The sequence below is a fragment of the Mirounga leonina genome, unplaced genomic scaffold (genome assembly GCF_011800145.1).
Source record: "Mirounga leonina isolate KUSES-001 unplaced genomic scaffold, KU_Mleo_1.0 Mir_176, whole genome shotgun sequence".
In the NCBI taxonomy this organism is placed as follows: domain Eukaryota; kingdom Metazoa; phylum Chordata; class Mammalia; order Carnivora; family Phocidae; genus Mirounga; species Mirounga leonina.
This window is the reverse complement of record NW_023270454.1, coordinates 5,932,855-5,946,123: the sequence shown is the minus strand read 5'-3', so window position 1 is coordinate 5,946,123 and position 13,269 is coordinate 5,932,855. Positions and strand designations below refer to the sequence as shown.

Below are 13,269 nucleotides of genomic sequence, written 5' to 3'. Positions count from 1 at the left end.
ACATATGCAGAATAGAAAGAGGCGCCCTGCCCAACAGGAGGGGGAAACACAGCAGAGAACCCACTCCTTGCTTCTACTGGGTCCGTGTGATCTCTTGCATCTTTATTTTCTGAAGGAGGGTCTGAAGAAGTCGTAAACTGGGAATGGATTCCAAACAGTGCCTTCATTATGATAAAATCCCCTACTGCAAAAATACTGACTACCCCACGGAGTTCATTATAATAGCATCTGACCTGTATTTCTAGCCAGCTAAGTCTTAACTTCTCTGGGAAATACAAAAAACAGCCCAGGGGAAACCATTTTGTCAGTTCTGTTGCTTGTGTCTAAAAACACCAGTCTACGATCTTGCCTTATCTTTTTCAAGCTAGTCTGATGCGGCCAGGCCGTGCCACAGAGCAATCACTTGCCAGAGTCATTCAGAAGAAATAAAAGCCAAGCCTCTCAGTCAAGTTGATTTGCATCACGGTCATTCTGATGCAGAGTATCAGAAACCTGCATCTTTACTGCTTTTGCTCTCACACTACTTCAAAAAAGGCCAAACAGATGTTTTTTCAATTTCACATACAAACTTCACTTCCTGGAGGTAGCAGTGTGTGCCAAGTTCCAGCTCAGTGCAAATTTTTATGGCTGAATTCTAAACCCCTGACAATAGGGGGTTATAGTGAAATGCTGACAGACCCCTTAGCGCCAACAAATGCAATGGCTCAGTGCAAAGGAGGATATGGTGCCCGGTGAGTTCCAACTGGGACTGTGCAAGCCAGTCAATCCTTATAAGAAGAAAAGTGGTTTTTCCTTAACTCCCCATGTTCACAGAGATTTGGGGGCCAGACGTATTTGCCTTTTCTTTGGCCTCTATCCGTAGAAAGAGAGAGATGTCCAGAGAAATTCTCAGTTGCAAGTATATGTGATCAGCTTTCCTAAAATGGTGTGCTCTGGTGTCCCCAAAGATGGTCTACTCGACAAGCTTGCAACACTCATGGGACCACTTCTTCCAAAGCAGAATCGCCACCAAGCAATTCCAAATTTGGGACAGAATCTACACAGAAATCCAACCTGTGGTCAGGGATTCCTACTTCATTTACATCATCTTAGACTATGCCCTGGGGTGCAATATTTTTATATTTTCAAAAATAAATATCAAGACATTTACTCTATTGTAGAGTATTAAATGATGATTATAGAAAATTTAGAACATATGGAAATAGTTTCAAAAAGAAAGCATACTCCCACCATAAAAAACAACCTTGTTAACATTTTGACATATTGCTATTGTCTTTTTCTCCAGCAAAGAAAAAAATCCTATTACAATAGTAACATTCTCATTATGCACAATTTAAAAAGCATGTAAATGTAAAAAAGAAAAGAAAAATGACACACTCTATTTCTGTGCGGGCATGACTATTGTTAACTTTTAAAGTATGGCCTTCCAGCTATAGATGGATACGTTTTGGAAATTGCTGTGTCTACTCTGATGCACACCTAATGGGATTCTGCCATGAGATCAATGAAAGAGGGAGTGGAAGAAAAGTGGCAAAATTATCAAAGTCACAGATATGAAGCTAGGCTCCATAAAATCTGTCAATGAGGCAGACCTGTATCCTAAGAATGGAGAACAGATATGAGGAGTGATGTTTGCTTTGTGAAATTCACTGCAATCAATAAGCTTTTCCCAGGAATTTGAGAATTTATTAGTCTCTTTGCTTTTTTTGTAGCAGAAAGGTCAAAAGGCAACCTTGTTTGCAGGTAGTAAAGCCTTAAATAGAAGAGGAACATTAACACGCAGGAAAATGTTATGCCTATTGTTAAGGGTTATATTATTTTTTTACCCCCCCAAAATGGAGAGTTTCTATTTGTTTATTTTAAGAGCTTTGGTTTCTGCTACATCAAAGTAACACATGTTCATTGCAGAAAACTTTGAAAATATGGACAAGTGAAAGGAGTAAATTTAAGAACATTCATAATCCACTGGCCAGAGAGAACACTGTTAAAAGTTTGGATGTATATCGCATCCTTCTAAACTTTTGCTTTGTATGGTTTCTTAAAAAATAAAATTGGGCTTGGCGTACATGTTATGACATAATTTGCATTATTCATCTGAGGAGGCATATCTTTCTGAGTTGTCGAATATTCTTCTCCAACATTAGCTTTAATATTTGCATAGCATTCTATTTTATAGACGGAATATACTTTATTTACCCTGTTGCTTGGTCACTTCCGTTTTTTTCCAGTTTCTCACAATTGTAAAAATGCCCTTGAATCTATTTTTTTTTTTTTTGCAAATTTATGATTATCTCCTTGGGATTAATTTCTCAAAATTAAATTACTAGGTTAAAAAAATGCATATTTTAAAAACACTTTGATTTTAAATACACATTGCCAAAATCCCCCCAAAGAGATGAATGCTCCCCTTAGGAAAGGAAGAGTGTCTGTTTCCCTGCCCTGTTCATTTCTTCCTAATCTTTGTCAATTTGGTAAAGTGGAAAGTATCCTCTCGTTGCTGTTTTAATTTGCATTTGATTACTAAGCAGTTTGAACGTTTTTAGGTCTTTCGGTCATTTTCATTCCTGTTTCCTTTTGTGACTTTGTTTTTCCTATCCTTAGCCCACTTTTCTTATCGGGATGTTTGTCTTTTCTCTAATTAATTTATAAAAAACTTATTAGCTATCGAGGATATGAACATATCTAAATAATTATCAGGAAGATTTTTCCTAATTTGTCATTTGCCTTTTCTATGCGTGTTACAGAAGTTTTTTTGTCATGTGGCCAATCTTATCTTGCGATGTTCTGAGGTTGAAAGGATTATGTAAATTATATAACCTTCCTAATTTTTCTACTAGAGCCTTTATAATTTTGTTTTAGCAAATAACTCATTAATCCACTTACACTTACTGTAGTGTTTAACACGAGGAGGCGCTTTAAATTTCCGTCTCCGGGGGACTTGTGTATTGTTCCCATGCATTTATGTCCCCATTAATTTGAAATGTCGCCTTTATTAAGTTTCAGTTCTCATATATATCCAGGTCTGTTTCTGGCCTCTTTTTTTCTCCAAGGATTTGTCTGCCTATTTCTATGCTAGTATAACACTGGCTTCACAGATGTAGATTTTTCGTTCAGTTTTAATATCTGTTAAGATAAATGCCTCCTTAGTACTTTTGAAGTATTAACAAAACTTTCTGGCTCTTACACTGTTGTCGCTTTTTAAATAGATAAACATAGAAATTGTGTTTGTTGACATATACAAATTAAAATTCCTTCTGGGATTTTGAATATAGTCACATTACATTTTAAATTAATTTGGACCTTAGTTTAGCATTTTACAAAAATTTTGCAAAAACCATTTTAAATGGGCATGTTGTAGCTCTGTGCTTATTCAACTCTGCAACAGTTGTTTTATGTCACTTAGTAAAGTTTGAGGTGACTCTTCTACTAGAAGAGGCAGCCACATTTGACCTGATGAAGCCACTTTAGGTTGAGGTCTGTTATTTAGACAAGAAATATTTGTAAAAGTGAGTGCTGCACTGAATATAAAGGGAATCAAGTGTGTATATGTAGGCCTAATCACCTTACAAAAACCCTCCTCTATCACGGTGTAGGAGGGGAGGTGGTGCTATTGCAGGCACAGAAACCAAGGCGCCATCTTGGTGCCTGCATGGTTCACATAGCAGGCAGAGATTGGACTGTTGTCGGAATCAGGGCCTCCTGAGTCTCAGCTTTCCTTTGGTCTCTAATTCTGTGCCTTTCACAAAGGGGAAAGGTCCCCGACCCCATTTCGTTGATGCTAAAGCCAATGTTAAAGGAGGAGACTTTGCTTGAGTGTATGAATATAATCCACTCCCAATGTTTAACCGTGCATCCTATTCTATAATAGTGAGTTAGCCCAATTTTTTCCTCATTTTCATCTTCAAGTTTTATGTGAGATTCTTCCAAGACTTTATCTTCCTTTCCAATTCTTTTGATTCATGTTACTTGAGGAAAGACAGAGATGTGCTCAGATGCTTCCTTCTGCACAGCTCTTTAAATCAGGACTTACCTAAGGATAAGCAGTTTTTAGATAAAGCTCTTTATTTGAACTCTTTGGTTTTTCTATACAAAACATCATATTGGAGTTATGCTATATGATTGCTTTATATATGCAATTGTGTGACCATAGTGCCAAGTATATCTTTATAGTGAGAGGGGAGAAATGGGGATGGAGTCTTACACAGGTCATCAAAACAGTTGACCTTCAATTCACCTTGTACTTGGTCTTTGAACCGTAAGCCACACTCATGTCCTCACTTTCAAAATTTACTTTGTGGAGTAGCTGGGTCACCGAAGATACGAAGCAGAAGTTTGCACTCCCAGCCTTGACCATTAGGTTCCAGTACTTCTTGTACCAAGTTATGTGACAGTTCAGAATTCTGGAGAATGTGCTAAAATAAGTCTCTGGAACTTGACCTTATTCCACAAGATGCTGTATCTGACAATTTTACCCTTGTGAACTCTAGTTTACCCCTTACTTGAGCTAGTTGAACATAGAAGATAAAATTATCTTCTTGTATGATGTAACTTGGTAGAGTATCTGACATTAAGAGGTAGGGCATTTCATTGTGGAAATTGCCTTTATTTTTCTTGGAAATTACAACACTTAGCTTTTGGCTTCCTTTAAGTAATTTTGTTGTTAATATTGGTGTTTTTTCTGCACATTACATCAGAGGGGTCTGACTTGCAACTTCATTTCCCAGGAGCTCTGAAAGTAGAGAGAGAGGGAGGTAATCTAGATGTTAATAAACATTTACATTTAATGAGGCAGTGGCCCATAGAGATGGCACTCTCAGAGATCAAACCTCTGGAGCCCTGAGAATTGCCAGGGAAGCATAGAGCTCCCAGACAGGACTTCTTTTTAGGGTAAAAAAGCAGTTTCCATTCTTGAGTAGATTTGATGATTTTTCAGATGTTGGTCTAAGTGTTCTTTGTCAAGCTTCTACTCATGAACAAAGACCTATCATAGTATTACCTCCTGCTGCTGCCTTCCTGACTCCCTGGCAGAAGAGCACTCTGCCTGCTGAGTCTCCCTAGCACTGTGTACATTCCTCCAGTAGGGCTGTTACCCTAATCATTGTTTTGTTCATATGTTTCCCCTCACATTCAATTTGTTTTAATTCCTAGAATCTAGGACAATGCCTGGAGTGAATGAGTAATTTCTCGATGAATGTGTATAGGTTGTGTGTCCTGAAGAAAGAACTTAACTCCTCAGTTTGTCCCTTCCTAAGAGGATTGTGCCTTTGCTTTCCAGTCATGTCATCAAGTCCCACTGTTGGATCTTCTAGCACGTCCTCCATCCTCCCATTTTCCTCTTCAGTTTTTCCTGCTGTCAAACAGAAGAGTGCCTTTGCCCCTGTCATCAGGCCACAAGGCTCCCCTTCACCTGCCTGCTCCAGTGGCAATGGAAATGGATTCAGAGGTAAGCAAAGGTCCTGCTTTGGTACCACCATGATAAATGGGCCACAGGGCCAGCAAAGTAAGAGCAAACAGCACAGCATCACTCCCTATCTCTAGCCATTTACTTACAAGGAGATGCTTTGGTGTTTCCATCATGGGACACAGATGGCTTGTAGAACTGAGCTAGTACACCACCTGAGAACAAGATGGGGGAAAACAGAGAAATCGGACAGCTCTTCAAGATCATAGAATTAACTATGGTAGAGCATTATATACCCTCCAGGAGTGTCTGGACTTCCCAGACCTTTGCTTTCCACAGGGCCATGTCACGATTTCCCAGAAGGTGCCGAGTCACATCAGATACCACATGGTGATTGCTGCTTATCTGACAGGCTTGCCCATCTGCAGTACATACCTATTCCCATGGCATACATGGACAGAATTCATCAGGAGCAACCAGCACATTGTGAGAATTCTGGTTACATGCCAGTCAGATTGATAGCAGGTGTCGGATCAGGGGTGGAGCAGGGAAGAAAGAAGAAAAAGACATACACTGTCTAAGTACAAAAATTAATATCACCCATCAAACCCATTTTTGAGCAATGCCTTAAAATATAGTATGACACAATATAACACAAATGTGATAAGTACATGAGAATCTAATCATTTCACTGTGAATGGGAGGCAGCTGATGGCAAAAGAGCAAATTGGAACCTGCTGAACACTATGGATCCCGATGACCCACATTATTGTTAGGCTCTTCTTTGAGTCTTGACATGAAAACATTCATGACAAGCAAGTGTTGGATAAAACCAAGCCGGGCAGAGGTTGGGTTAACCCCTCATGGATCAAAGCCTCTGAGGTCAGCAGAGCCTCCGATGAGCTGTGCCATCCCTGGGACGGCATCTGCCTAGTAGCTTTACGATTGTGCATAGACTCTTGATCCTCTGGGTCACCTGTGAGGCTTCATCTGCCAGTTGTGGCTGAGCAGAGCTCTGGGAGGTATGGTAGGTTCCTGTCCCATTCTACCATAAGAGACAGGGGTGTCTCCTCAAAGTCAAGTGACTTGAGAGAGAAACTGTGAAATGGGAACTGAAAAGCCAGCACTCAGAAGAGTCCCTGAAAATTCTTTTATTTCCATCTAGACAAAGCAGCTGGGTAACATGCTACCCAATGTGTGAGTAGTTGGAAACATCTGTCTATTTGAGGGGGAAGAATTTCACTTTCATCTAGATGTCTGATCCTTAGAGAAACAGGCTCAGCCTGTAGCTCAGTGTCGCCACCTGCCCCAGATCTCCTCAAGGACCATTGGTTTCCATCGCATCCCTGAGAGATATGCTCATAACTTTTTCTATGAGTGGCTTCATCTCCAGACTGGGAAATGTATGCAAATGTTAAGTATTTGCTGTATCTTTCCCTTCTGCATGCCCGCTTCAGTGACGATGTCTCCCCTTTCTAAGTTCTGTGGTTTTAGTCACGTCCCTTAACAAAGTGGGGGCCCTACAGGTCTCGTTGGGGAAATGCAGAGTGGGGGGCACCACAAAAGGCTAAGAGGGAATGCAGGTGTAGGCGGAAGTCGGGAGGGATTCCTTGTTCCAGGCAACCCTAGCCAACATTTTCAGCTTCACTTTGAGGAGAAAAAGTATAACTTGACTTCCACTTACCACCCCTCCCTCACCTCCTCTCTCACTCAGTTGGGGAAGTTGAGCTGGTTGTTTCAGATCTTCTGGGTCTATACTGTTCAGAGAGACTCACATGTGGGGCCTCCTGGCTTTTTCCCCAGGAGATGCCAGGACAAATTTTTCACTGGCTCCCATGGCCTGGAATCCCTACCCTGCCTGTTGCTGCATGCCCAAGTCTTGCTGTGGTATTACCCGCTCAGGGTTGAGTTGGCCCAAAGAGCTGGAAGGGTCTTTGTAGTCACAGTGAGGTTTCTCTGCGGGGGCAGCAGTAGCCAAAATAGCCATAAGACCCTCTCTAGGGTCCTTGGCCATGTGAGCTCCTGGTCAGCACAGGTCAGAATAAAGAGGCTGAGGAAGTATCTGTGGGAGTGACGATGTCATCGGTTACACGTAGGCTCTGGGATCTAGTCTCATTTCTATAGAATCACTGAGAAGTCCTGAGCCTCTTTTGGATCCTACAATTCCCTCTAAATTTCTCTGGTGATTTGAACCTTAAGAAGAAGAAGGAAGACAGGGAAAGGAGGGGGAGGATGGGGGCAGCGCCTAAATTAGGAGTGCAGGCTGCCCCGTTTCCTCATTTTGCATCAGGTGGCTAGAAGCTCCAGGTCCAATGCTACAAGGTGTCCCACTTATGCATAGAGGGACAAAAACGAGCTGACATCAAATGCTCTCTCCAGCCATAGTCACTGAGTGAGGGAATCCTGGGATTGCAGGGGTGATCAGCACAAAGCTTCACCTCTTTAGAGACAGACAGTGGGAGAGTAAAAGTGTGGTCTGAAGTGCTGGGGTGATCACAGGCTGATGGAGAGGTTCTTCTCTTGACTTCTAAGGTGAGATGGTCTCAATCATCTACAGAGGCCACGTGCCACCAACCCGCTCTGAGACTTGCTGGTTTTGAGTACCACGTGCAAGATGCAGAACCAAGCGCTTTACATGAATGATCTTGCTCAAGCCTCACATGTGACCGAAAGGGGAAAGTCATGCCGTTATCATCATTTTTAGTGAGGTCGTTTTCCCAAGGCCACACAGTAAGATGACCTCAGACATTTTGCCTCCAGAGCCTGTGCTGTGACAGCCCACTACCTCTCCAAGGACAAGAGCAGTGCAGTTCCTCTCCTCACCCCTCACCCATACCTGCTTTTCACCTGGACCAAAGGGGGGTTATTGCCTTCCCGTGAAATGCCAAAGGTAGAAAGGAATTGGACAAAGTGCGGTTCAGCATGCTTCCCTTCCCCACCAGTGAACATGTTTACTTTTTCTCCAGTTAACTTCTGCTTTCTGTCTGTTGGCTGTGGTTTCTACAAGCAAAAAGTCAGGGTCACCACGTAGCAGAGATCCAGCCCACCTAGTGCCTGATGTGAGAGTAGAAAGAAGGAAAATATGTGAAATCTGCTGGTCTTCCGGCACGCACTGGATCTTCTTCTTTGAGCGGCTCTGCCCTTTTAATAAGCTCCTTAGGTAACTCTCTGAGGACCCAGAAAAAAAAAGGGGCTGATGAGTTTTAAGTGTAATAAACAAGTTAAAGTTGAAAATGTGAACCAGAATCCTACCACCAGAGAGCTGTACGTGCAGTGTTCACTGTCCCACCTTCTACCTCATTTATCCAGGCATTTTGCAGTGATGAGTATGGATTGTGGAGATAATATTATGCACTATGTGCCTGATTCATTTTCCAGCTCCCTCCAGGAAAAGAAATATATAAAACAAACAAACAAAAAATACCTCCTACACTCTGGGATAATTACCAGGGTTGCTATGTCTCCAAATCATCGGGGAGTGTCCAGGATTGAACTGCCTTTATTGCAAAGTTACATCGATTCAATATATAGTAATACAGGCAAAAATAATTAAGGCTTTGCTAGCTGTGTAAGACCTTAATCCAGATCTCACAAACATTCAATAAAGGCTGTATGGGCAGGGAACTAGAGGGCTGACAATTTTGCCTGAGAAGACTTAGCTGGCATGGAGAGAAGGGGCGGAGGGAGGGGAGAGGGGAGGAAGAGGAGCAGGGGGAGGAATAAGAAGTGGGGTTGGGGCAAACAGGAAGAATTTTGGCCATTTGCTTATCAGCTTAGTAAGCACCACTCATCGAAATGCTTCTATGATAATTGATAAGCTCTAGATGAGCCAGAGACAATAAAACTCAAGGGATCAAATACTAGATATGGTTTGAAGTTTTGACGAAAGGAAACTACTCGGCCAATTTCCAAGAATGTGGAAATTCTATGGGTTCCTCACCTGAAAGCCAAAGTCAGAGGGGTGCGTTTTGCTGTGTGATTTTTTTCCCCTTTGTGCTGATGCTGCTCGGGGGGGGCTTGGACCCGATGCCCCCCACAGGTATTGTCTGTGTCCTCTTCACTAGATGGAGGAGACATTGGGCACTACCAGGGGATGGAAGGGGTGAAAAGTGGAGATTGGGTGACTCCCAAATTAGGAACTAAATTAAGTCTTCTATTCCAGTGGATCATCATTCATTAGTGAACAAGCATTACATATCAGCAGTGAAAGCCAAAGGAAGATGAGCTAGTTAGGGGAAGAAAAAAAAAAAAGCTCATCACATTTCAGCTAGAATGGATAGAAACCTAGGGTGCATAGAAAGCCTTGTTTGTTATAAATGATGCATGGAAAGTTACTCAGTGGCTCGCAACCTGGAGTTTTCTTTCCTGTTTCAACTAAGTGATTTGAAACCGTATAATCTAGAAATTATGATAGTCTAATGATGAAAAATAAATATATTGCAAATACATTAAAACTTAGCTCACGTGTTTATGTCTATCATGTCAAGTATACAACCCATTAATATAAAACAAGACAAAACATAGCTCTTGGCCTCCCCACAAAACTTCAACAAGCCTTGTTTATATTGCAGTGATTCTGTAAGGCTTCCGTGTCGCTGACAGGCTGTGTGCTAGATCAAACCTGGAGAAAATGGGTTCCCACATCAGCTGATGCACCATTTCCCTGGGTTGTACCAGACTCTGTCAGTCCCCAGTGCTGCCCCTCTCTCTGGGTTGGAGACATAAGTGTAAACATCTCTGAGTCTCATTCCTATACCACTCTTTCCTTGCAGCCATGACCGGACTTGTCGTGCCCCCAATGTAAAGAAGAGGAAGAACTGCTTTCTTATAGCACAAAACTACTTATTCTGATGGACCAATAATGAAGAAAGCACTAGGAGCTCTTTGGGGAGAATTGTGCCCCAGAATGAACATGACGGACAGATTTGGGTATGCAAGGAGCTGCATTTTACCTGGTCTCATGTTTCTCATCTAGCTCTCATGGTGGCTACACAAACTGACCCTCTTGGGGACAAGGACAAAAGATGTCATTGACGTAGTCAGTGCTAAGAGCAGAAATGCAATTCTTTGTTATGAACATTATGAGAACCACCTTCCTATGTTTGTAAAATATTTAAGAAAAAATTGGCAAACAATTCATGCTTAATATTTTGGATACTATTTGTTTTTCTTTGTAGGAAAAAAAAAGTTGAAAGTTTCTATTTTCTATGAAGCCTTTCAGATACCAATTTAGTTTATGCAGAAAAAAAAATTGAACAAAACAGGGTACCAGCATGGAAGACTTTCTTAAACGAAACCTGAATTGAATGAAGAAATATTGTTGTATGTGTGTTTGCTTATAGTTTAATCTCTTTAAAAAACAACAACAAAAAAAAACAAAAAAAGGGAAAAATTTTAAAATGTTTTACAATTATTTAAATAAATAAACGTGTAACTTATTGTAAGTAGAGGTAGAAATTAAGACCTTTTCGGAAGAGAGAGGAATTTCTCTTCCTGATGTAAAATGAAAATGATGCAAACCAGTAGTAACAAGTTTAAAAGTTGTGTGATTATTACTGCAGTTACTTACTAGACTTCTATCCCCCATCCTGCATCCCCCTCTTTTTTCCATCATTTTATTGACCCAAGAACATGTACCTTATATAGATTCCTATAGAACAGCCTGATGCAGAAACAGTGATTCAGTCCATGCACATACACAAATACTCAAACTCATCAATTCATTCCCAGCTCCGTCCACTTTCTAAATAGTCTACATGTCCCTTTTGGTATTCACTCTTTGTGACTTTTAAAAAAAAATTTATATTAGCCTTCAGCCTTCTCCTCCGAGCAGTGCAGAGAATTCCCATGTTGTAGTGTGTCCCGGGCTTTGCATCCTGGGTGGAGACACATGTCTCACCTAAAAGAAGAGCCAAAGCCGGTGACTTTCCCAACCGAGGGGCCCCTTTGGAATTCTCCCTTGACAGAGCCACACGTGCCCTCCTCTTTTGTGACCTGGTTGAGCACAGAGGTGTGAGCCCCACAGAACTTCAGAGACAGGATTTAAGGAAGCTGATCCTGTTTCTTGGACTCTTAAGCATGAATCTTAGAATGTCCACATCCTTTCTTCTCTTTGCAGATTTCCCCTCTCCTGGCATTCAACTCTCTTGAAAAAAATATGTATCTTCCTTAACACAGTTTCCAGGCAAGAATGGGATGGTGTGTGGAAGAGGAATGTTAAAAGCCCTAAAACCCTCTCCTAATATTCAGAAAGATGGAAACCCAGATTCTTAGCAGGGTTAGCGATTAGGCGCATCTGTGTTCCAAGCAGCACAGTGACCCAGGGTTGCAGTGGGCTCTCTATACTTCTGGAACCAGCTCTTAGGAAGAGAAATGTTGCAGGAGCTGCTAAGAGTGGCTGAGTCTTGAAAGTCTGTGTGATCCTGAAGATGTATCCAGACTTATTTGGATTTCCAATAAGGATGCCATTTTTTCATAGTTGGATGTACAATAAGGGTTCTCCTTGTTGACTCATTGGTACCATAGTACAGTCCATATACAGATTTCGGCTTGGGGTTCTAACAGTAGAAGTTGTTGCAGGTCTCATGGAAAAACATCTTTAGTGCATCTGAGCCAATTTTAGATGACTTCACAAATCCCACCTTCCTTCTGTTTGTCCCATTGATACCTGCCCACAGCTATCCAGCCCCCAACAGTCTCATTTGCCTTCAACTATTCTGGAATTACTCAATACGACCCAAATATTTTTTCTATGTACACAAGAATCCAAGGTCTGGGAAACCTGGCATGCTTATAATTACTGCTGTCAGTCCTTTGTGGTCAGGTCTTATAGCATCAAAACACAGGAAACACACGAGAGAAAGTTGCCCCGTGAAAAATCCGATCAAAGGGGAAGCATGTGCCGAATACGAACATCACCATCCCAAAGTGGAGGCGGAACAAAACTAAGCATGTTTAGACCTGGATTCAAGCCAATCCAACATAAGGAAATGTTTTTTTAAGTAGCATTGCTTTTAGAATCTGTGAATTTTGCTCTTGCATGAAGATGAGTGCAGTACTGTCTTCAAACTGAGTGTAGAATTTGTTGGTAGCTTTACACCGAAAAATGTGTGTAACTAAATACCAGACATCCTTGACCATTCAGCTAGAACCTTGGCAGCAACAGATCTATTTAATTGTACAAATGTGTGTAAGGATTATTTTTAGTGTACTAATAAATTAAAAACAAAGCTACTCTGTCCTCTTCAGTCTTGCTGTTGAATCATTCCGGTCCCAGGTTATTTTTGTGCCACTTGAAATACGAGTATTTCTATAGGTAACTACAAATTCTATCCTATCTTTGTAAGAGGAGCTGTGTAAGATTTTCCATTTAAAAGGACAATTTACTTCATTATTTATCTCATTTTTTGTTATAACATCATATTTTTTTTCCAGTTTTTCTTTGCACATTTCAATATGCATGGTTTAAAAACCATTATCTTCTCTACCTTTTGTACAGTAAGGTCTCATTTTCAAACTGTATAGTTTCATTTTATCATTTTGCTTTGTCAGTTATATACAGTATAAAGTTGCTATGCACAGAGCTTTTTGTAAAGACAGCTTTTTTGTTTACTGTTTTTAATGGTCTTACTTATTAAAGAATATCTTGTTTGTAAAATGAATATGTCTACTTCAGTTTTAAACTTTAAATTATCCTAACGAAAAATAAAATTTTTGTACTGTAAAAATGATTGGAACTTTGCCTTTTTTTTTTTCCTGAAGTGAAAAAAATTAGTTTGGGATTTGTTCTTAAGTTTGGGGATTTTTCTCATAACTGCTAGTCCCTGAGCTCTGGTTGAGGAAATCTTACTACAGCTTTTGCTTACATG

At 40.8% G+C, this 13,269-nt stretch overlaps 1 protein-coding gene across 1 annotated transcript in view; it reads left to right on the top strand.

Annotated features, from left to right (window-relative positions):
- Positions 1-12,641, top strand: part of EBF2 (EBF transcription factor 2) — a 187,103-nt gene extending 174,462 nt beyond the window's left edge. The window contains exons 15-16 of the mRNA XM_035022590.1: positions 5,276-5,443; positions 10,174-12,641. Of these exons, the coding sequence (XP_034878481.1) occupies positions 5,276-5,443; positions 10,174-10,205 (200 nt within the window). The 3' untranslated portion in view covers positions 10,206-12,641. The remainder of the gene's footprint in view (positions 1-5,275; positions 5,444-10,173) is intronic.
- The last annotated feature ends 628 nt before the right edge of the window (positions 12,642-13,269 follow it).